Consider the following 26,565-nt stretch of genomic DNA (forward strand, 5'->3'; position numbering starts at 1 on the left):
TCTTCAGGGTTGTTTCTTATGGAATCCTTAAGAGCTACACGTTCAATCATTTTTTTAAAGTAACTCTTGATTGTTTTTATCAAACACATAGATAAAATTAACAATTTAAAAAAATCCACGATGAAATAAAATTTAAGTAAAAAAATAATTAGGAAGACTTAGAAATATTCAAAAGCCATTTTGAATAAACATATCTATTGCAGCAACCCCTGGCAGTATGCAAATTAGTACAAACATTAATTCTTTCCAAATTAGAACACTTTTACACTGTTATTAGAAATTAATCATGTGAACATCCAACAAAAATCCAGAAAATTGTGAAATGTAGGATTTGTTTTATTTTTAATGGTCATAAAGACAAACTCTTTATTTAAGTAAGGAATGTATTTAAATTAGATCATCTTATTTAAATAAGGTTGAACTGGTTTGAAAAGACTGATATAAATATTTTGATTTATTTTTAATACGCTCTTTACAAATAAGTTTACAACACTATTGTATAATAAGTGAAAATACCTACTCAGCAACTTTTCATTTGATTACACAATGAGTGTTTAATATCTCATCTACCAATACATAGAACAGTCACAATTGTTATGTCACTTGGTGTATGATGAAATTTTAAACAAAAACCTTTTAACTACATAACATATAAAAATGTATTTTCATAAGCATACCTTTATACAAAATAAGAACAGTACTAGAATGGCATAGAGCTTGTAAAGATTTATTAATTCATTACGCAAATGATTTATTACAAATTATTATACTACTATTTGATAACTATTTTATACATATTTAAATAAAAGCATATCTATTTTTCTTTTTTTATAATAAATAAAATCCTCTTTTGTTAATATCATTCTATTATATATCACTAAGATTTTTTTAAACTTTTACAATATTTTCTTTTGTTTTATTGATCTTCTTTGTGGGTTACAAATAGTTATTAGATATGTTAAGATTATTAGAGAAACAGAAATTCCTTTTTATTGGTAATTTTCAATTAATAATTTTTTAGTTTTTAACAAGTAACGAATAAATGAAATTAACACAAATTGTTATTAAAATATTAGAATTAGCATTATATTTTAATTTTTTAACATATTTTTTTATTTTGTTGATCAATATATTATTTACTTTTTTCACATAATTTATAAAGCATTTTTTCCCCTTTTATTTGTCTTGGTTAGATCTTAAAGGTTTAAGAACTTAAATGGTTTTTTAAGATTTACATTTTTTGAAACCTTAACTCTTTAAGATTTGATGATACTTGGAGATAATTTTTATTTATTTTTTTTAATATATAATTATAAATAGTATTCTTATTTTTGTAATATTAGTTTTACCGACTTTTAGACAGAATTAACCGCAGGTCTTAAACAGATGGACTGAAAATATAAATTCTCACATACATGAGAATATAACTTAACTTTGTAGTATTTAAAAAAAATCATTAATTAACTAAAATAAAATGAACATTCATCATTTATTTTATATTTAGGCAATTTCACCCATTTATATTTATGAATGTGCTACCTTGGAAAACAAGGTGTGCGTGCGTGCGTGCGTGTGTGTGAGAGAAAGAGAGTCTGTACTAAGAAATTCAATAACAAAATTAATTTCAAGAAACAGAAAATACTACTGCAGTCTACAAGAAAGTAATTCTGGTGCCACTTTTAATAATTTACCAATACATTATTAAAAAAACTAAACCATTTATTCAAAATTTAAATTTTTTCTCCAATAACATACTCTTTTTTGATAGCTATAACTAATATGATCTAGACCAAAGTAAATTTTATAAATTGTTTTTAATAAATATATGTTGAACTCTATCGATTAATACATTTGAAATTGATATTTTATTTCACACAGATTATTTTTTTCATTATCTGCAAATGTTTGCACCACAATTATTTCATATAATTATTACACATGGATACAAACACTTCACTTTCTTATTTATTACTTTGTTTTTTGTGATTCTGATTTGATCATGATTTTCTAATGCATTTCTTAATCTTTTCAGACAACTACTGAGAATGTTTCTTTAGTCATCTATACAGTGGCACACCTACACCCACTCTTGATATGTTCTACAATGCATAATTTATACTGATGTGAATAACAAATTAATTTATTTTAGTTGCATTATCGGTCTCATTCATTTAACATTTGGCGTGACATGTTACAAGCTTTATCTCCATTGAATTTATGCCTTGTAAGTTAAATTAAATTATTTTCATTATTATTTTGCTAAATTGCTAATTGTTTTTTTTTTTTTTAATGCATTTAACTGCTAAATACTTTTTTTAATGTAGTTTATAATTCCTTTAATAAGTTACAAAAAAATTATCATTTTTCAAAATTGGATTATTTTCAGTTACTTTTACATTCCATCCTTGTTAGAACTTTTAATTTACAGTTTACTAATTCACATTTACCTTAAAAAATACAACTTTTTATAAAAACTCATTTCTAGCATTCATAACTGCCAACTTTTCTAATACCATTTGTAAAGAAAAGAATTTGATCATGTCTTAATTTGCAAAACAAGAGTACCAATATAACTTTTCCTTGGGGTTTTATTTTATTTTTAAAACAAAATTAGATTAGTTTCATTATTTCTACAGAACTGGTGATATTCTGGTGGAAAACAAAACTTTCTTCAAATTGTTTTTCTCTTAAGTGCAATTTTTTCAGCATTGCGTCAATAGAATATTTTTATTTTAAAGCTTCTTTATATATAATTACAATAGATTTTTAAAGAACTGTTTTATTTTTGCAGTTTCTCTTACAAACTCATAAAATGCAATTTTTTGATCAACTTCAGTCATATACAAATTGTATAAACAAACCTCCAACCTCTCACTACAACCAATTATTCCTCTTCTACAACGCAATAAATTCATTCTGGTAGCCATAACTATAGAGTTTAGTATTTATTCTCTGTTTATAGCAGAGATGAAAATGTTTTATTCACAAGAGGAATATGTTTTTATCTTTAAGGTACATTTCACTAAACAATTAATAACACTAGTCAACACAAAATTTGTATCTAACATGTTACACAACTTTTCTCACTAATTTGAGCACGATTTCAAAACATGATACTGAAAATGTGTTACCACTTGAAGGTTTTATGTAAATAATAAATTTGTACAAAACTGTTATATAATAAACTCATTTTGATCAACTATTGGTTACAATTGAGAGTAGTTTCTGTATTTTTAAACAATATGCATACATACTTAATAAAGAAAAAATAAATAAACATATATACTGTATCATGAGAAGTAGACACGTACAAACATGTCTGTATGATGATATCATACAGGCATCTGTTGTTGTCTCCTACAGAGTTTAAAATGTTATTTAGTCTAGCTTCCACTTCTCTGTACTGTGTGTTGTGTTTCAAAGAGTTATTAGTGTTTTGTTACATTTTCATCAATTCTTAATAATACAAAAGTAATTTAAGTATTTTTTTTATACAAAAGTAATTTTTCTTGTTTTTATTCGCTACAACATGAATTCTGCAAAATTTTGTGGAAATCCTAATCACCCAGACAATTTTTGTTATGTCTGTGGTAAAGTTATGCCTAAATCTCAAACAAAGACTATTTCTGAATTGATAAAAATAGCATATAAATTTTATTTCGATTGTGCACTCAGAGACTGAGTTAAAATCTGGGAACCTCATGTTATTTTCATATTGTGTTCAGTAATTCTAACTGAATGGTTGAAGAGGAAACAATGAGTCGTATCATTTGTGTTTGCTGTACAGATGATTTGGCATGATCCTAAGGATTACTTCACAGACTGCTACTTTTGTATGACAAATATTCTCATTCAGAAATAGAAAGTTCATAAAATATGCAAATGTATCCTCAACTCTAAAGCTGGTACCACACGGAGAGAAGTACAGCATTCCCCCACCCCTGTTATCTGTCCCCCATTTAACAGACTCTCCGGGTTAACCACCAAACCCCCGTAAAATTACTGTTTAGCCGACTCTACGGGTTAAACCACCCTTTAATTTTTTATAAAATAGTTAATTTTTCAACTATTTTTTATAATTTAGTTTATATGATTTAATGTAATTGGGCCCTGTATTTAACTAACACTGCTGTATTAGTTGTGGGTAATAATAATTTGGCCCACATGCAAACGAAAGATTTTTATGTAATGTAAAATACGGTACATATAGACTTTAAACACTACTGTATGATACAATGTCTGACTTGTATATTTCCTCCACTAGCCTAAACTTAAACAAACAAATTACATTGTTATCTCTTGCATTAATTTCTCAACATCAATACATTAAGTGGTTTTATTTGAAAACTTTTCAATATGATGTCATAACTGCATTATAATCTTGAAGTGAAAACTCATAAAATCATCATATCAGTTGCGTTTTGAATGGTGTGATAAAGTGGCGTCTACAGAGAGAAAAATTATTTTATACAATTCATGTAGCAGAATTGTTCTAGCAATGTGCTTTTTCTCTACTTAGAACAGTATATCTAATCCCCTCCACAACTGCCTTACTATTAACTGCTCGGGTAGACGTACATGTTGTAGCATTATGAAAAATAATGGCTTAAGTAACGGACATACAGTGCATAGAGTATTTTATTCGTGTACATTAAATTCTAGTTTAAATTCAGTACAGTACAGTATTTTGTAAGATTCCTTTTTTCATCTGTTCAGTGTAGTGTAATGAGTTTCTTACATACTGATAGCTGCAAATCTTTTAGTTTTAGGGAACCTTTAAAATTTCATACAGTTTATTTTTTACCCATAATTACAGTAATGAGCTGCAAAAAAAGGTGTGGTAGTTTCGATTGAAACTACACTGAAAGAGTAGAATAATTAGATGAGGGTCAATCAGTAAAATCAGCGGCATTAGATTAAGTGTTGGTGAAACAACAGTTAAAGGTTGAAATAAAAAAACTGTTCACAGATTGAAGCATACTGTACACAGCAAGGCAGCCAAGTGGCTCTTCAGTCAAGGTATACCTTAAAAAACCTGTATTTACTAGATTAGGTGCTACAGGTGCAGTTCTTTCAAGAAAGAGAAGGAACACCTATCAGCAAACCTCTGTTAAAGAAAAACCCATAATTCTAAATGTATAATATAATATAGATGAGACTGGGCTTGCATATAAGTCACTGCCAAATAAAACGATGGCCGTTTGGGATGAACACGCTGCTCCAGGATATGAAACATCAAGAGCAGATAATTATAGCTGTCTGCTGTAATGCAAGTGGAACTTGTAAACTTTCACTTTTTCTAGTAGGAAAGTCTGAAAATCCAAAAGTACTAAAAAACATTAATAAAAAGACGTTACTGGTGTATTATGGAGTACAAAAAATGCACAGATGAGTGCTTAGTTATTTAAGAAATGGTTTCATCATGAATTTGTTCCTAAAGTAAAACGACAACTAAGAAAATGAAATTTACCTGAACAAAATGTGCTATTCCTAGACAATGCTTCATGTCATCCTTCTTCCAACGATTTAGAAAACATTATGGCGCAGTTTTTATCACCTAATGTAACACCCATGATCCATGAATCAAGGAGTAGTATCGATCATACTTTACCTTTTAATTTTAATAGGGTTACTATATACAAAAGTATAACTATTACGGGGCCTTCATTTTTTTTTTTTTTTTGCTTGTTCTCGCCACATAAGTTTGAACTTGTGAGACATGGAAATGAAAAATGCCACGCTATTATTACAATATTAGTACAAAATCTTAAATGTTGGTTAGTACTGTACTGTATAAAAGATACCACCTACAGTCTCTTATTCATTAAAAAAATTCTACGATTTAACTTTTAACAGACTACCCGTTGGTCCTGACTAAGTCAATTAACATGGGGTCTACTGCACCTGTACCACCATCTAACCCGACGTTACTAGAAGAACAATCTGTAAATGAAGCAGATGATGCTGAAGAATTTCTTCTGTATCATCAGATACAGGAAGAAATTTACTTCTCAATTAATTCAACAAGAACTTAATTATTTAGTTTGCAATTTAAAATTATCAAAGCAGCAAGCTGAACTTTTGGGATCTAGATTGCAACAGTGGAATCTTTTAGTAGAAAAAATCAAAAGTTACTATGTTTACAACAAGAAATAAATAAAACTGTTTCAACTTATTTTACTATGAAAAATTCATTGTGCAATTGTACTGATGTCGATGGCCTGATGAAATAGCTTGGAATTCAGCATATTCCTGAAGAATGGTGTCTTTTTATTGACTCTCCTAAAGTTAGCATGAAATCAGTTTTATTGCATATTGGTAACACAAACAGCCATCCATTCCATTAGCTCAAGCAGTCAACATGAAAGAAACGTATGAAATCATGCCATCAATATTAGAAGCAATAAAATACAAAGAGCATATGTGACAAGCATCTTGGTTTACAAGGTGGATTTACAAAATATTGTTGTTTTCTTTGTCTCTGGGATAGTTGTGATACAAAGAGTCAAGGCCAAGTTTTTTGGCCAAAAAAACTGGCCATTGCGACACAACTTTGTGGCTAGTGAAAAAAATGTTAAGCATTTATCAAGAGAGTGGAAAATCGTACTGCCACCACTCACATAAAACTCGAACTCATGAAAAATTTTGTAAAGACACACTAAACAAAGTTGGGCCAGGATTTAACCAATTAAAAATAAATTTTCCTAAACTGAGTGATGGTAAGCTCAAGATGGTTACATTTATCTGTTCACAAATCATGAAACTGCTTAAGGACTCAATTTTTGACAATAAACTTAGCGAATGTGAACTAGCTGCGTGCAAGTCCTTCAAAGACGTTGTTGGTGGTTTTTTTAGGCAACAGAAAAGATGAAAATTATGTTTTTTTGGTTAATAAGCTGAAAGAAAACTATAAACTTTTAAGATGTAGGATGTCATTAAAAACTTCTCCTACACTCCCACTTAAGACATTTTTCCTGAAAATTTGGGCTCCATCAGCAATAATAATAAGTAGAGCATTTCCATCAGGATATTCTGACCATAGATGGGATCCTGGAATGATGGGTGACTATTGTTGGTGTTTGGTTAGAGAAACTGATCAAACATCATACAAGCAAAAATGTTTGTCAACATATTCTAAAAATTAAAGGTAAGCCAATTCCAATGATTTAAACTTTTAAAAACTGTTATCTTAGTAATTTCCAATGATTCAGACTTTTATAAACTGTTATTTTAAAGTTGTATTAATTTATTTCAATCTATCTGTTTGAATAAATAAAAATTTAGTTGATTTAAACAAATTTTAAATGAATATTCATAAATATTTTTTTTTAAATATTGATTTTACAGTGAATTTATTTACTGTAAATAAAATATAAATTTATTATAAATAAATATTATTTATTGATAAATAAATAAATTATAATCTATTGGTAAATAAATCATATGTCGTGACTTATTACTCAAATTCCGATAACAGTTTTGAATTTAGCATCCCAAAATTAATCACCATGTACAATTCCAAACAGACAAAATTTTTTTTTTTTTTTTTTTTTTTTTTTTTTTTGATAAGTGTAATTACATTCCTGCAACCTTTATTCTGTGCAGTGCCCAAACATTCTTATAAGACAACAACAAAGAAATTGATTGGTGATTAAATTCAGGTTCAGTTAACACAAAAGGCTAAAGATCCTAGATGTGATGAACATAGAAGCAAAAATTATATTAAAAATTAAATAATTAATTAGTCAGAACTGTCAATAAAATTAATAAGTCAATAAAAACCTTCATCATTTGAAGTTTGTATCCTAAAAGTCTAACAGTAATCACACCACAAAATTTTAAAAATTTGACTATATCAAATTCTCATTATCGATTTCTCTTCTTTTTTTCTTGAATAAGGATTACATTTTATATGGGACAACTTGCATAATTTTTCTAAAACTTTAATTTAAACAAAATAATTTTTTCCTGCACAATCAATGATTTTATCACATTCTATAAGAGAAAGCTAATGGATTAGTAAATGACACTTAAATAACATTCCCATTTTAACTCTCTTTTTTTAAAATATGAAAACTGGTAAAGTATTTTCCAGGTACTAGAATCTTTCAAAAAATTCTACAATGGTGAAAGCAACCATAGACAAACACAGCAGAATGATGCTAAAATATCAAAATTTATAATTGGAAAAATTTAATTTAAATCTTGCTTTGAAAAAGATTTAAAAAATATTAGATTTTTTACTAAAACTTTTTATTACTACAATTTCTATTACTATGTGGGAGGAGAGCTGTATGGGCCATCAATAGCAAGCAAGGGACTGAGGCCAAATCTAATATAAAAGAATATTCATATCTTATTAAGTTTCCGATGGTTAAAACAAAATAAAACAAATAATACCTGCCTCTTTTATGTGCCAAAGAGAACAAGGTGAGAGAATTTTTTTTTTTAAAGTAGTTTTAACTTACACTAACAATAAAAAAATCTAATTAATCTTTTATTACTTCAAAATCTTCTGAAGAATCACAATGCATAGAAAAAAATAGTTTGGCCTGGCTTGCTTTACACTAAAAACAGTAAACAAACTAAAAAAAAAAAGTAAAATTTTATAGCTACAGCAATAGAAAACTAGACCAGTGGAGAAAATGTAAGCTAATATTTCTTTACAAGAATAACACCAGAAGACTGCAAAAGATAGTAAGTAAATACAGGTTGGCTGCCAGCCAGAAACTTATCTCTCAACAGTAAAATCAGGCACAAAAAAAAGTTTAAAAGTACATATACGAGGGTTATTTTTTTTTCAAGGTCTGACCAGTCACGAAATTAAAACCACAGTGAAAATAAAAAATTTTTTATTTGTAAAGTACTTACATAGTTACGCTATTTCTCTACATAGTCACCACTCCGATCTAGACATTTGTCGTAGCGTGGTACCAACTTTCCAATACCCTCTCATAGAACGGAGCCGCCTGTGTTTTCAGCCATATTTCTACGCTGGTCTGCAGCTCGATGTCTGTGCCAAAATGTTGTCCTTCTAGCCAGCATTTCATGTGAGCAAAGAGGTGAAAATCAGATGGAGCCAAGTCCGGACTGTATGGTGGGTGATCAAACACTTCCCAACGAAAACACTGCAGAAGCTTCTTTGTTACAGCTGCAGTGTGCGGCCGAGCATTGTCATGGAGAAAGACAATGCCTGATGACAACATTTCTCTCCGCTTATTCTGAATTGCCCTTCGTAGGTGTTGAAGAGTCACGCAGTATGATGAGGCTGCAGTGATGGTCGTGCCACGTTCCATGAATTCCACCAAGAAAACTCCACTCCGGTCCCAGAACACAGCAGCCATACACTTTCTGTTGGAGAAGATTCGCTTGAACTTCTTTGGTTTACTGGGATAATGAGAACGCATCCACTATTTGGATTGTTCTTTTGTTTCTTCAGTTTCGAAATGGACCCATGTCTCATCCCCTGTGAGAATTTTGTTCAAAAAATCTTCTCCTTCATTGTGGTAGCGCTGGAGGAACGTTAGGGAGGCGTCCATTCTCATTGTTTTGTGATGGTCGGACAGCATCTTGGGAACCCATCTCGCACACAGTTAACGGTACTGAAGTCTCTCACTCAAAATGGTGTAGAGAGCTGACCTTGAAATTTCAGGAAAAGAATCACTCAATACAGAAATTGTGAACCGACGATTTTCTCGAATTGCCTCATCCAATCGCTCAACGAGATCATCGGTTGACATTCGCTTCCTTCCCTGACCGCCTGCATCATGAACATCTGCACATCCTGCTTTAAAGTTCCTGCACCATTGTCGCACATTGCTGTCACTCATTGAAGTTTCACCGTACACATTACTTATTCGTCGATGAATTTCAGCTGCATTCCTCAGCCTGAAGAAATCGAATTACCGCACGCACTTCACACTTGGCGGGAGATGCTATTGTTGTAGACATGTTTACGTGCTAGCTGCGTGTTCAGAACTAAACAAAGTGACACGGCGTGATTGAAGGCCATACTAGAGATGCTGAGCAACACAAATGGGCAAAGGTTCATCCGATTTTTGCGTGGGTTTTTATTTCGCGACAGATCGGACCTTGAAAAAAATAACCCTCGTAATTAACAATTCCATGAAAGATTCTAGTAAAATAAGATACTAATCAGGTTCAAAACTACAAGTAGATTAATGTTTATTTGTTCCCTGCAGTATACTGCTAATAACACTTAAACTCTTATTTCATATAAAATATGAAAGCAATGATTAAAATCTACAAAAACCATGCATCATTAAAATTAGAAACATAGAATATGACATACTACCTTCTATAAATACACAAAGTAAAAAAAAAAAAAAACTGATCACAGGAACAAGAAGTCCAGGTAATGAATGAATTTACTTTTAGATACATCACGACAGCAAGTATCTTATCACATGATACAAAATAAACATGCCAGTTAGTAAGTACTAAGGAATACACATAATCTGTTAAAGAATAAATTATAATACTGAACCTAAAGTAGAACCAACTCATTCTTTGCGTTTTAAAAATTGATCAATCTAATCCAAAAACTGTGATGCTCAGGGTGGATGTTATAATCAGTTTGGAGACAATAGAAGAATCAAGGGGGTGGTATTTGAATCTTAGAAAGGATGAAGAGACCCAGATTTACCTAATAAGACACTATATGTTTATTATGCATTCACCAATCAGGAAACAAATTTCACAAGCAGCCCCTCTGTCAGATCACACAAGAACGAACTGGATTAATAATTATTAACCTCCGATTGTAAAAAAGTTACAATAAATAATAGTTAAATAATAAAGATAAAAAAATATTTAAAAAATCGGTAGTTATTAGTGAAATAAAATTTATGAACTTTTCATTTAAATTTTTACAGAGGTTAATAACTACAAATAAATCAACATACTTAAATAAATAAAAAAGTTTAAAAAAATATATACGTATATGAAGTCAGATTCGAACAGATGTGTGAATGGATACGGATCCGACACTTCTCATATCACATAACTACTTCAACTACGTGAAACAAATTATATAAACCGGTGATTCGCAAACTGTGCGCCTCGGGGAGCTGCGGCCTCTTCACCGGGGCGCCGCGAAATATTGTAAAAGCTTCATAATTAATTGAACCAATACATTTATAATTATTAATTTAATGTTAATAGAATAAAAATTGATGAAGATACACGATTTTATCCCTTATTTACGAGTAGTCATACTTTTACTTAGGGTAAGGCGTCATGGAAAATTTTTTATTGAAAATGAGCGCCGCGACTCGTAAAAGTTTGGAAACCACTGATATAAACTAATATAAAATGCTGATACGGACACCAAAAAAAGTGATGCAATGTGGTGTCCACCACAATACAACTGTGTAACTGACCACTTATTAAAGAATTGGAGGATCGTATCTCACTTTCAAATGAAATAAGTTTAAATGAAGTGCAGCAAAAAATGTGTATATGTAATTTAATAGGCGTACAAGCAAGTCATGTAGTGTCCACATCAGATTTTTTATGTTTGTAATACGAAAATAAATACATTTACCGTATCAAAACTATATCCCTACACATTTTTTGTTTCTTAATTATTTTTTTCCTTTTTCAATTTCGTTTAAATACAATTAGGCCAGATTTATGGTTCTGTATTATGCGAGCAAAATTAGAAGTAAATATTTTGTTATATTTTTGTATGCTTTCCTAAAGAATTCTGTTTAAAGAAGCCGTTTATGCATTTTTAAATCATTACAATCTATTTTATAAATTTTACTAACAGTAATTTATCCTAGGATATAATTTTAGTATGATTTAAATATTTTACTTAATTATTTATTAAATTTAAAACCAATACTAAAATTTTCAATATTGTAAAGACTAACAACTTTATTTGCATTTTTATTAACATAATTATATATTTTACAGGAACATATATATATATATATATATATATATATATATATATATATATATATAAATATTTAATTAATTTTTTCTGTTTGTTATTCTTTTTAATGTAATTTTTACTAATATTCTGTAAAAAAAAACCTTATATCCATTTCAGTTTGTTACAAATCTGATTTGATTTATTTCTTTGTCTAAAACTGTTTTGTTACTGTGAGTAAAATTGTATACTTAGTGTCTCAAACCATAATATGCATTTATTTTGTGCTACATGATGGTAATTTAGTTTTCTATAGAGAGTAGTATTACGATGTGTTTGTTTTCTAAAAACTCAATAGTTATTAGTGAACAGATAAATTTGAAAACCAAATTGTTCAAATTGGTACAATTGTCATGGCAGCTGCTGACTTAATTGTAAACAAATTTAATTCAGTTGATATCAGTTTTAACAAATGATGAAGATAATCCATCTTACCCTAGATCTAATAACCAAAAACCACTTTAATCTGAAAAGCACTTAATGTAAAATGGAAGTTTTCAGGGTGAACTAACTGTTAATTTGGTTTGATTATGGGTGATTTTTATCGATAGCTAATTAAATAATGAAGTATTTAATGCTTAGTTGCTGAGATGTAGATTAGAAATTGTGATTACGTTTAAAGTAGGTTTTCTCATGAGTGGAGACAAAATATTTCAGTTGGCAACAACAGCAAAGGACTGGTGACAGAAACTTTCCCTCCATCTATATCTACCCGTCATTTCCTTTTAATGAAGATATGCCATAATTTTGAAACAGAGAATTTTTAAATCATTACACGTACAATGGCCAACCTAATATCACCACAATTAACTCAAAATTTCATAAAAATCAAAAAGCACATTTAGTTACAATTGTATTATGAACACATACACAAAACAAATGAAGTGCTGTTAAAGCTCATTAATATAAGATCGTTTTGTGCAATTAAATAATCCAACAAGTCATATAGATATCTATTAGCATTATAGAATGATACAATAACAAGTAAGAATATTGGCTTAATTTCCTAATTAAAGCCAAAAATAAAATTCAAAAAGTATTTTTTATAAATACATGGACAATTCCAAAGGCTGAATTAATGACTTGTTCTTCAAAAGATTTTTAAGAGCTATTTATCAGCATCTTCTCTACAGTTTCCAATAAAATCACTTATAATGGCAACAAATACAAAACGGTTAAAAAAAACCAAAGTATACAATTAAATAATACATTAGATCTATATATTGTTTGTTTATCAAATTAAACATTTATAAATTTCAAATTGTTCAATTATGTTACAGATATTTGTTTTTTATGCGCTATAAGTAAAATTTTGTTATATGGTAAATAACCTGTTTTCTTTTCTATATCATGTTATAATATTAACTTTCCTGTTGTTAATTATTGGGTATTCGTGTTCATAGTATATGTGCGTAAACATGCAATGCATTTGTTAATGTCATATTTAATACAATGAACTCCAGTTTAATTTGCATACTGGGATGCTGAGTTTATCAATTAGATTTATTAGTTTGCATGATCTTATCCGGTTAATTATTTTGAAAACAACACAATAAGCTTCCTTGTTAAAAATGTGTCGATTCCAGAACTCATCTTCAATTTTAAATGTTACAGATAAGCATAAATGCGTTTTAAAAGTATTTGGAAAGTAACAATAATAGATGCAATAATAAATGGTACTACTATTACTAAAAAATAATTAAAATTAAAGTAATAATTAAAGTAAAAAATAACCTATTGTTTAATCATAGAACTGTTATCATAAAACAAACTTTTTTTAAATAGTTGGGAAAGAAGTACGTTAACTATACGTAAATGATCATTTTATTTTTTGTAAATAGTTATCAATTATCAACACAAATGACATGAATAATTAACATGAAAATTATTTTAACAAACCAAATATGACATATTCATTAGGTAATAAATTTCTTTATAATATTTAACTAGTTAGTCAGTTTATTGTTCTTTTATTATTTTTCCACTCAAATGTTTTCAGAATGTAATTTCCGTTTACAAAGTATAATAATTTTTTTTATTTCATTTATTTACCTGTTATAATTAGCTGCTATAATTATTATAGCGATGTAGGTGTCTCAATCACTTCCAAACTTTGTATAGGCTTTCTCAAGTTTAACAAACATCTCTTACTAGAGAAAGCAAGGTATAAAGTGGTTTCCCCGTGACTTCTTCACTCAAATAATTATATCATTGCACACCAGCATGACAAGCCTACTAAATTACAGTCAATATTCAGCTCTACAAATAAACCTACAATTCTCTATTCATTATAGCAACTGACAGTATGATAAAAATTATAAGTATTATTCTCTAAGAAAATATCCTGATGCTTGTACCTCAGGTGCTTCAGAGCATGAGAACCACAAAAAAAAAAAATGGAACAGGTACTGTAAAGTGAAAAATTAATAAACTGATTTCTATAAGGAATAATGTATATAACTTACTCTCTCTCTGTACTCGGTATGCTAAATTAATTTATTAATCAATACATAATTTTCATTATCATAAAACTTAACGTAAATTTCTTTTTTAAATTATTATACCACCAATGAAAATTGTACAGCAACAATAAAATTGTTTACATGTACTGTTTAATGTATAAGATAAGATTAAGATTCACAATCTATGAAACGTACAAAATACTACTATTAAACAAATGAACTCTATTCATTAATTTTTTTAAATATATGTATGAAATGGAGCAGAATCTTTTCCATTCTATTTTATTAACACAATGAGAAGTTACAATCACTTCAGTTAATAAATCAATTTTATAGTTATTGGTGTAATATAATTGTATATCAATAAAAAATCTTGCAATAAAACAATACAACTGTAAATTTAAGTACACCAGTAATTTTTATTTGAAAAATATTTTTAGTTACAATAGTAAACTACAATAAAACACAAGTTAATGAACACCAAACAGAGTTTGTTTAAAAGTCTATAAAATAATAGCAAATTGCATGACTTCAAGACAAATTTTATTTATTTATTTACAATTAAGTTTTATTACATTAAATGTTACGCTAGATGAAGAGCAGTTCAGTTTCAGGAAAAATGAAAGTTTAAAGGAGGCCAAAGATCATTAATAAAAGCTGGTTTAAATAGAATACACTGACCAATCAGTCCTCTGTAGATCTTAAAAAGATATTTGATAATATAGACTGATAAAAAATGATAAAATTTTAATATTAATTTGGAAATATATGGAAAGAAGAACGTACAGTTTATACAAGAATTAGACAGACGATGACTATGATATAAGATGATGCTCTGATTCAGAAATAAGAGAAAAATTATATTTAACTCCATTGTTTCTTTTTTTTATACATAGAAAAAGAAACACCACTGTATTTTTTCACATCCCTAGACAAATTTGAAATTGGTGTGTGTATACAAGACGGTAGGATAAAAATGTTAAGATTTGTTGAAAAAATTGTTCTTTTGGTAGAAACCAAAAATGACATTCAAGAAATTCTGAAAGGTATCGATTTATTGATACAGGAAATCCAGTTCAAAAATAAATAATGCTTGAACAAAGATAATGAAACAACAGAAATAAGGACAATGAAGGATTAAATATTACAGAAGAATAATATAATAAAAATTACAGAATTCTAATGAGTAAAATAACAAACAATGAAAGAAGTAAGATAAAAACTACAAGCAGATTGGTGTAAACAAGGCGTTTTCATATATAAAATAAATTTTCTCTTTTCAATTAGATTTAACAATTAGAGATATCTTGTAAAAGGAAGATGTTGAAAATAAGATAAGACATCTGAGATTTCTAATCTCAAGACAAGGAGATTTCTAAGAGAACCTTGTAAAGAAATGAACTAATTTGGTGGGACATATGTTATGGAATTCATGTTCAGTTAATTTGAAAATACAGGCATGTGAAAAGAATAAAAACCGTAGGGAAAGACAAGGATTGGAGTTTATAAAATGGATACATGAGAACAGTAATAATTATGTTGTGGTTAATGGATTAGTACAGAACAGTAAATAATGAATAATATAAACAAACCGGTCTAGGAATGTGGCTGTACACTTATCTAATCATGACACAGACTTAACAAAACCTAAAATTATATTGACTATGAATCTCCCTTTCTAGAAATCAAACTGCTAACTCAAAAAAATATAAGTGTACATAATTTTTAAATGATACTTCAAAATCTAACATAAATAATCTTTAAAATGTTTTAAATAGTTCTCAATGAGATGAGAACATAATTTACTAATGTGATGATTTAATGAAATTTAAATTGATTTCAGAATATTCTGTATAAAAATATGAATTGGTACTGAAAAAAAAATGAACTCTACAGGTATAAATGGAAAAAACAAGCACAGTTGATTTGATCAACTGTGTTTGATCAAATAAACCAACACAATTTGAAAAAACATTGATTTTTAAATATTTATTCTGAATTTTCATAAACAAAATAGTATTGTATAATTTCCTCTGAATGTCAATGGTAAATACCAATTAAAAATCAATAAAACAGAATAAGATGTTAAGCTCTAGTTATTAAAATACTTAACATATTTAAAGCTCTTCCAAACATTGTACTAAAAAATAGAAATCATTGGGATTTATCTCTTTTTTAATAATTTAAACATGCTTTAATAAAACATAAAATAAATAAATAAATGTTATAATAATAAAATTTTATTTACTCTTACGGATGACAAATTTACTAAAGGTCTGTAGGAATCTGAGATTTTTCAAAGTATGATGGTTCATTAAATTTAAACATAAAATTTTTTATAGCAATCAATTTTACGCGTTTGTTCTCCACAAATTTAGCATTTTGTTAAAAACATTAAAAAATTAGCATATTTAATAACATATGCATTCAGTTTATTTGAAAATCAAGAGATGAGGATCATAATGCAGAAAGCTTAATAAAAGGCACAAATAAAAGATGAACACAGAAAAATATATTTTATTAACATATTATTAACGCAGTAATTTTTCTAGATGAAAACACAGCAAAAAATAAAAAACCTGAAAAAAATGCTGTCAACTATATTTTAATAAAGAATAATGAAGATGATAATTCATTATTCTAAAAAAAAATCAAACTACAACTAACATATTTCATAAGTATTCTAGTGAAGTTACTAGAATAACTTCACTAGAAGTTAGATAGATTGCTATCTCTAGATAGCAATCAAGAGTTAAACAAAACTAACTCACCCCACAAAAATTTTAAATCATTCAATACCTACAATACGAGAAACTACAGAAAATTTCATGATTACACATCCCTTACCTGCTCCAGGGTATATTAGGCAAAATAAGCATGTATAAGGGACGTGCACGTGTGCACATCCACATAAAAACACAGGCAGTGAGATTTTTTTTCACAGTAACAGGCTTTACAAATGTTTAAACGCTTTGTTGTTTATCGATTGCTTGTTTAAAAGAAAAACCACTTTTGAAATAAGTTTTAAATATTGAGCTCTGAAACACTGAATTGAATATATTTTTGTTTCCGTAGGCCAAATAGATACAGATACAACAGACCAACCCACCCCACCAAAAAAAGTGATTCATAAAATAGTATAAACTAAAAGACAAAACCAAACAAACAAATTACAGAAAAATTATAATATTTTATCTAATAAATATACTCTAGTTAATCTATCCTCCAAATAAATAACTGAAGATCTTTATTTTTGTAGTAAATACTTCTACTGCATAAATAATTTTTAACTTTTGTCAGTTATTAGTAAACAAAATTTTAATTATTACATGGTAATACAAGTATATGTAGAATAACAAATTAGGTGAACATATAACAGAATATACAACTGCCAAATCAGTCAGTCAGAGTGCAAAAATGGTCAAAACAACACTGCAAATCATCAGAAACATTGCTTTATAAGCCAGGCATGTTTGGTACACTGATCTATAAGTTAAATATTAAGACTTTTTTTAAGCCTTTACAAAATTATATGCAAATTTTAAAAACAGCCAAATTATTAAATCCCAAATAGTACTAACTTTCTATTACACCAATTTTAATAGAAGGTACCTTTTCTTTTAACTAAAGAATACTTTAAAAATATTTTTAAAATCTGAACACTTGTAATCATGTTTTATATTAAAAAAAAAAAAAATATTCTTGACTACTTTCATTTATCACTAATTATATTTGTATCAAATCAAACTAATACATAAACATAAATAAAAAGCTAATTTTAATAAAGCAACCATTGTAAATTCCTTGAAGGAAAAACCAAGCTAATTTAGAATCATTAATTTAAATTTCCGAGAACCTTTCAAGGCTTTTACACCCACAGGCAAAGAAGAAAATAAATGATAATTATGTTAAGTTGTAATAACTATTTCAAATTGTAAAATAAATAATTATTTAAAACTGTGTAATAATATAAACTCATAGCAGAATAAATTTAAATGTAGCTATACTTCTCTACATTTAAGAAGTTTAGTTAGTAACCAAAATTAAGCTTGGACTTAACGGGAGGTTAATATGACATGTATAATAAAAAAATAGTGTGATAATGACAATATTCCAAGTTTTACAGATTTTAAAAAATTTATTGATCTAAATTCAAAAAATAATTTTTACAAAATGTCAATCTATGTATTGTCAGGCTTTTAAGCTACCAATGAAAACTAGATTTACTCTTTAAATAAAATTTTTTCACTACTAAATGTGCTCAAGCAAAAACATTCATAGACCTAATGTAGGATGATATCACAACTATTGTGCATGGCTTTTTAAGTGCTTAGTCATTAGTATTTAATCCACTTTTTAGGACATAGATTTCATAAAACAATTTTGTTTTTTAACAACTTTTCCATTCATGGATAGTTCCTAATTTCATATTTCTAGAAAGTTAATCCAAATACTTCTAGACATTAACAAATACAATCTTATTAAAATTCAAGTCCCTTTGTAATCTCTGATTGTAGACAAAATTTACTCTTCTCTTTTTAAGACAAACAATCAAATTTGTTATTATCAACTAATAAATATAAGCACAGTTTACCAAACCATCATGGACTATGAGAACATTTTGCAAATTGTTATAAAAAGTTATAGAGATTAAAAAACAAAGAGAGCATTTTAAGCTGAATTATTAATAAAGATCATTCTAACAAAACAGAAGTGGCGCATCTGTTAAATTAATAAGTAACCATTTTGAAAATGTAATACAAAAAATTAGAAGAAATTAAATTAAAGCAAATAGAATCAAGTATTTTTTTTGCTTGGTAATGAAGTACCTTGTAAATACATTATTTTTACTACAAAAAATAATGCTTTTATAAGGAGCTCTTAATCACTGGTTTCAGTCATAAATATATTTTATAACCAATTCTTAGTTTTGTTAAAGGCTAGATAAGAAATTGCCTGTGGTATTCTTATAAAAAATTACCAAAAACGGGCTGTAGCATGTCCATTGCATTTTAACTGTAATACCTGGAACCTGAGAGAATTGAAAGAAAAAATCCTTATTAAATTCAAATGAAGAAGTGATAATAATTAAACTTGTCATATCCGTAACAATTATAAGAATGAGATAAGTCTGCTGAAAATGGCAGTCATTCTCAAGAATAACAAGATCCCACCCCAAACTTACACAGCATATGTTAAGTGATTTCCAGTTGTCTTCTTTTAATATTTCTTTCAATGTGGTTGCACATCAACATGCCACCAAAATGTAGCCAATATTTATAAATTATTACAGAAACAGCCACACAAACGACAATCTACAATGGGGATTGGCTAGTGTACATAGACTTTCACATCCTTTAAATTGCCGCAGCCATAGAAGTGACTACAACAGACAGTCGAACGCAAAAACTTAATAATACTCTTTATAGAATATCTCAATTCAGTATGGGAATAAAATATAATAGAATATGTAATTTCAGAATTACATATTTCATCAAAATTTTAAAAAGTAGAATAAGATTATAAATGAGGAGTTGCCTTAAATTCAGATTTCAGCCACAATTGTGACATTAACAAGTGAAATTTGACAACAATAATGAAATTTCTGTAACTAATCTTCTGTAAATAATCTGAACCAATGTACAACATTAAGTATCACGTTCAGAAGAAACCAACCTTAAAGTTCAGTTTAGTATTTTATCCAGTGAAATTGAAGAAGGAATAAATGCTGAATGTAAAACAGTTGGTATGGGAAAACTAAGTAAATAAGAGTATCTGTAAGTGAAAGTAGCATTCAGTGAACCACATACATAAACAATAAAAAAAAAAAAGACATCACAATCTGTAATGGCTGAGAATGTAAAGTTGACCTAATAATTCACAATCAAACAGCACTTCTTGAATATGATTAAATAAACTAAATAAGTTAGAGATGCAGGAATATAAATGGTTGACTTGCTGGACTAAGTAATTAAAACAAGTTATTGTAAAAAAATATACAATTAGATAGCTAATAAAAAAATGTATACAAAGAAAACATGGAGAACATAATCACTAATTATCAAAAACTTGGTTCTTCTGAATGTAAGAATAAATACAATAGTTGTCAAAAGACTTGCATTAACAAAACAGCAATACGATGCAAGATTAAAAAGTCATACATTTTCGAACCAAGTATAACATAACTTATATTAAAAGGCCCATTATTACACTGCAAGTGTGTATCAGAGTAGCACAGATGGTTGGCCTTCTTTTGTGGAAGGTTCACAGTTCTAAAGCTTGATCAAAACAGTTATATTTTAACATCGATTTTCCTTGATGGTGTGGCACAAAGACTTAACCCCTTATAGCTGCAACATCCTGGTCTCTTTACCATGTAATATGATGGCAAAGTAAAGATAAAGCAGATTATGTGGGAAAAGAGATCATATTAAAAAATGATATTGAAATGAATGAATTCACTGTGTAAGCAGGAAATGTGAAATCATAAATGGTAATTATACAATGAAAATTTAAAAAAACATACATATATATTATTTTCACAACAAATAGAAAAATATTTTTACTATAATTTTCCTACTTGCCTAAAAAATAATGTTGTAATACACATGGTATATTTCATGGTGACTAATGCAGCTGCTATTTATGATACAATATGATTCTAGCAACAATTATAAATTAAATTCCCAGAAGCATAGAACTAAACTGTTTATCACAAAATTTTACACTGAACGTACAGGCAAAATTTTAAGACACAAATGATACACAAATTAAACACACACGTAGTAAGATGGAGTTATTCTCAAACTAAACCATACAAAAAACTGTACGCTTCATATATACAAAAAAAAGCCACATCTTACAAACTGATGTAAGATTTAATACAAAAATATATAATTCTAATATACTAAATGTTTACAAACAATAAATAATCTTTCTAAATTTCCGTAATACATGCCTTTTACGAAACATAAAAAAGTAATAACTTCTGTTAGATCACACACTCACTAACAATAAAGTAAACCACAACTGAAAAAAATTTACTGAAGTCAAAACCTCCATTCCATTTTACCACTAGCAATAAAAATAATATTTTTTGTGAAATTAGTGATATCTGAAAACATGTGGTATATGAAATTTATATTAAAACTGTCTAATTTCTTAAATTTTTCTTTGTGTAAAGAAAATATAAAATATATCTTAACATTTCTGTACAAACAACTATACATTTTTTAAACAAAAATTTTCTACAACAAACTCAGCCTATTTTAAATGGTGTCACAAAGTAACCAGATACTTTTACAGTAACATCATTAGATAATCAGTTATAACTTATCTGTAAAAGTTATCTAGAAATTTACATAAATCTCAGAAAACAAATAAATAAAAAATTAAACCCTGCTAATTTCTACTGACCTTGGTTGAAATTAAGTAAGTTGAATAATTTTTACTTTTCAATGAAATTTAATTGAATCAATTAATTTTGAGAAATAGGTGCAAATACTTTTAGTATAGACACATGAATATAATATATATATATATGAATATTAATATATAGTTCTGCAGATATTTTGGCATGGTTTTTACATTGTCTGGATTTTACATACAAAAAAGGACCCACACACATTTTAATTTAACAATTACTAAAAATGTTACACTTTTTCTCATGCACTTGCAATCAGAGATTAAAAAAAGGCTTAATTATCCTTAAGTACACCAAATAATATTAACACTTAACATAAAACACTAAATGATTACTTTTCTACTCATGACTTATTTCAAATAAAAGTGCAAAATAACTAAACAATTAAATTATGAAATAGCATCTCTATATTTCTGATTTAACTTTAACTGAAATACCACTGAAATGTAAGTACATAACGTATGTTAAATAATAATAATAACTAATATTATTTAATTTTATATATTATAAATTCATTAAAAGCTAAAGAAAAAAATCCCTTTTGGCACGCCAGAAGGTGGAGGTAAATTTCACTAGTGCTAGGTAGGAAATAAAAAAATGTCCACCTTTAAGTTAAGAAAAACTTCAAATTTACTCAATACAAGAATCGTTGCACGTGAAAAAAGTTTCACATGTAACATGAAGATATGTCAAAATTTTCTGGTAGTCAAATCATGGTACCCATTACAATAGGTAACTTTCTTATGAAATCTACCTGAAATCCACCAGTAATAACATATTATTTTATTACAGAGAGCAATGATTTTCTATTAATTACACACTTCATGAAGACACTACTAGAAAATAAGTAATGCCAAATCAATAACCTCCAAAACCCGGATATTTTAATAATTTTATACCTTAAATAACAAAAACATAACATATAACAGATTTGAGTCATTAGTTAGCCGCTGCTGAAAATGAGATAATCATTCTGAATTAATAGTATATCATGTCAGCCTTTCCAGGAAGTGTTAAGTGGAACCCTGTTGTTTTCTTCAACAAACAATACTGCTGATATGTAACAGAATATTATATATCACTTCAAATGCACTAAAATTCAAGCGTTATATTCAACCTCATAAACAACTTCCCAATTCAGGGAAACTTAAAAAGAGTTCATGGAAACTTGGCAATATATGAAATTCTACTTTTTTTAAAATTTAATTACAAACAAAATCTTATACTTTTTTAGATTTCTTCTATACAGAAGTCAAAAACACGTGCTCTTTTATATATCAACTTGCTAAATGCACCAAACTGCAGGTGGCATCTGCCCTTACAAGTAACTTTCCATCCTGTTCACCACATGGACAAATTACAATAAGAAAACAACAATGATTATTGCCACCTGCACTTTAAATGCTTTATATAGGTCCCAGCCGTAACAAAGTGGTAGGTAGATAAAAAAAATAAACCCCAACAAATTAATACCCCTTTCTGTGGAAAACAATGTTTTAGATACACTATTCCATTCAGTAACCTAGCAAAGTTTATTGGTAATTTAAAAAATAAAATTTCAACATATTGCATACGCATTCTTTTCTAATTATGATCTTGAATACACTTTTACAAATATATGTAATTTAAAAACGAAGATATGATGAATAAGATGATATATGGCCAAACTGATCCACAATTAGCTAATCTAAAAACTAACTGCTAATCATTACATTAACTGAAGAGCTACTTTTATAACAAGTCAAAATGCACAAAAAATAATATTCAATTTCTAAATCCAATTATGTTTTTTAACAATTTTTTATACACAATGGCTGATATTATTATACTTTTATATTAAATATCAAAATACTGTTAAATATTAAAATTTTTGCAAGTTAAAACCTCACAGAACTGAGAATAAACAGGATTGGCAATTGTTTTTTTCTCTATTATAATATTTTATAGTAGATAATTTTATTGGCTCTGAAAAATAAAAATGTTTTTAGACAATACTGTACAAAAGAGATCCTTAAATCTAATATCTAAGGATTGAAAAGAGTAAGTTCTCAACAATTAATTCATCCATAATTCTCAAAAGACAAAACAATCTCAATAATTCATCTTTTAAAAAAAGCTAAGAAGACAAAAAAAGCAGTAAAGGTCTTAACTATTAAATTCAAATGATATCAACCAAAAAAAAACTAAAACAAGAGACATACAGGGCTAAATTAGACTTAAATAGAATGATGCACAGCAGAACACATACCTTGAAGAGGCTCAACATCAGGTCCACTATTAGGTCTCCCCCCATCATTCTGAAGGTTTCTTCCGAACGAAACACGGCTGTATGAGTTCCGCTGGAAGCTAAGTTTCAAGTTGGTGGGTGTAGATGGCATGATGAACAATTAAAACTGTCCAAAATCACTAATAAACTATATATAAAGAAACAGTATAAATGTTACCATACAAACTCACTCGAGTACATGACTAGATATGTTTCCATTAAAAGAAAAATACACGGAAACTACTGAAAAAAGTGTGCAAATGACTTTCACGTAGAATAATAGTCACATTATAACACTAATAATCGACTAGCACAATATTAGTTCAAGAAGCAACAGAACGAAGCATCTCAATGGCTGTATCAATATCTTCTAATTTCATCTGTTCGGTCTGTTGAAGAAAAGCCAACGTCAGTCCCCTGGATCAGGTTTCCTCCATCCTACCCTTGGCCTCTTCAAATCATCTTCACTTCTTGACTCAATATGTGGATTACAAAACGGTTTATTTGAAATCATAATGTAAACCATTGATATAAAAAACACCCAGCACTTATAATTAATCTAAGTTCTTAATAAAATATTTTCGCAGAAAAACTGTATAAAGGATAGCCACAAAAATTAAAACACTATTATATAATTCAGTTACAATTCAATTTATTACAAACTAAAATAAAAATTAAACGCACCAACAGAACTGAAAATGATTCAGTATTTAAATTTATCAGTCTTGAGACAATTAATAATAAACGGCTTCTTTTCTAAAATAATACTTGGGGAATTAAATATTACAGTCATCATCATTGCATCTAATTATATAATACTTAAGTAAAATACCTCAGACAATTTTCGAAAACCTTACTTCTTGGTTGTTTCATTCAGATTTTACCAATTAACAACTTACAATATGGTAAATGAAGTTAATTACAAAAAATAATTTATACCGGTCTATCAGTAGATGGTCTTTCACGTTACTCAGGGAAAATTGACTCATTCGTTTACTTGCTCTTCGTTCATTTTCGCTGCATATTTTCATGCGCACTCCAATTAAAAATAAATAAATTTATTAATAAACACAAGCTCTGTACTTAAAATAACGATTTCCTTTCAAAGGTCGATTAACACAATGATGCTAACGTATCAGTTCGTCACAGGTGATTTATGGTCAAATTACAAATAAACGAATAGTCTTCAAATTTGGACGACATAAACTTTCCCAACTTATTCTCTGATTCAGAAAATACTCTAATGCACAAAATTATACAGAGATGGAATACTCATGTAACTAATTCACTAAACAACACACGTGAATTTACAACAAATTACGAAACAACGATAATAATTCACACTGAACGCACAGAACTGTACCCGGACTAAATGACTATTGATCAGTTTAGCCAACATTACCAGGCTGTCATCGTAATCCTTAAAATCTCCCTCCACATACTAACCGGAAGGTAATAAATAACCTACGAGCCATGTCTTACCAGTTTAAACCGGCTATTACTTGCTATTTGAACTTTCCAGGAAAAATAATTAAATTCCTAAAAGAACAGGAATAGATTTTTTTTAAATCGGTTACAGAATAAGAAGAAGGCAGAAATTAGAAAAGTGAATGAATGAACTATAGGAGGTACAAAATAAAATCATTATTCTTTTTTAAATGGTTTTTACACAAAAATCATTAATTTTAGGAGTGCTGTAATATCTAATCTCATCATAAACTTACTTTATAGAGATCCGGTTTGGAAATGTGCGCCTACATGCAGTCGTGAATAAACGTACCGAAGTACACATACACATACACACACACAAAGTTCTGAGAAAATGAATTCTGACTGTGAAGAATGATTTTAATTCTATTGATGATAATTATTGCCCATGGTGAATAATAAAGAAATAAAATTTGTATTTCCTTTTTAATTACTGTAAATTGCAACTGAAGCAGAACTGATTTCAGAAAAATCACTAAGTGTTCACTTTGTGATTTTTCTGAAATTTAATAGCTGTATTTTTTTCTATCTATCAAACTATTAACCACAAGAAATTTTTGTCTGATGAGTGTTAGTATCAATACATACATTGTGTAATAATAATTTGGATTACATTAAGTATCAAAATTAACGGCCAGGAAATATTATCCACAGGCAATGTATGGATTTAATGATATTGCAACAATAATCATGATACATAATTGGTACAGTAGCCAACTTAAGAACATTTGTAGATCAACTGACTATTACAAATTATCCAGCACAAAAATCACCACTATGACATAGGGAAAGAACACTTACCACTGCTAAGAAGATAATTCTTGATAAAAATTAAAAACCTATGGTAAATAAAATGCAGATATTTTGCAGACAGAATAAAACTAGAAAAACAAGTACTACTATTTAATAGGCAGACATATAGATTTTTTTTTAAATAGTTTTTACTGAAACAGGCATATTATGCACA

At 28.2% G+C, this 26,565-nt stretch overlaps 1 protein-coding gene across 1 annotated transcript in view; it reads right to left on the reverse strand.

Moving 5' to 3' along the window:
* The window catches only part of anne (polyamine-transporting ATPase anne boleyn), a 229,047-nt gene extending 203,555 nt beyond the window's left edge, over nucleotides 1-25,492 (reverse strand). Inside the window, exon 1 of the mRNA XM_075356201.1 lies at nucleotides 24,093-25,492. Within this exon, the coding sequence (XP_075212316.1) occupies nucleotides 24,093-24,222 (130 nt within the window). The 5' untranslated portion in view covers nucleotides 24,223-25,492. The remainder of the gene's footprint in view (nucleotides 1-24,092) is intronic.
* Nucleotides 25,493-26,565: the final 1,073 nt, after the last annotated feature.

Source organism: Lycorma delicatula, chromosome 1 (genome assembly GCF_047948215.1).
Source record: "Lycorma delicatula isolate Av1 chromosome 1, ASM4794821v1, whole genome shotgun sequence".
In the NCBI taxonomy this organism is placed as follows: Eukaryota; Metazoa; Arthropoda; class Insecta; order Hemiptera; family Fulgoridae; genus Lycorma; species Lycorma delicatula.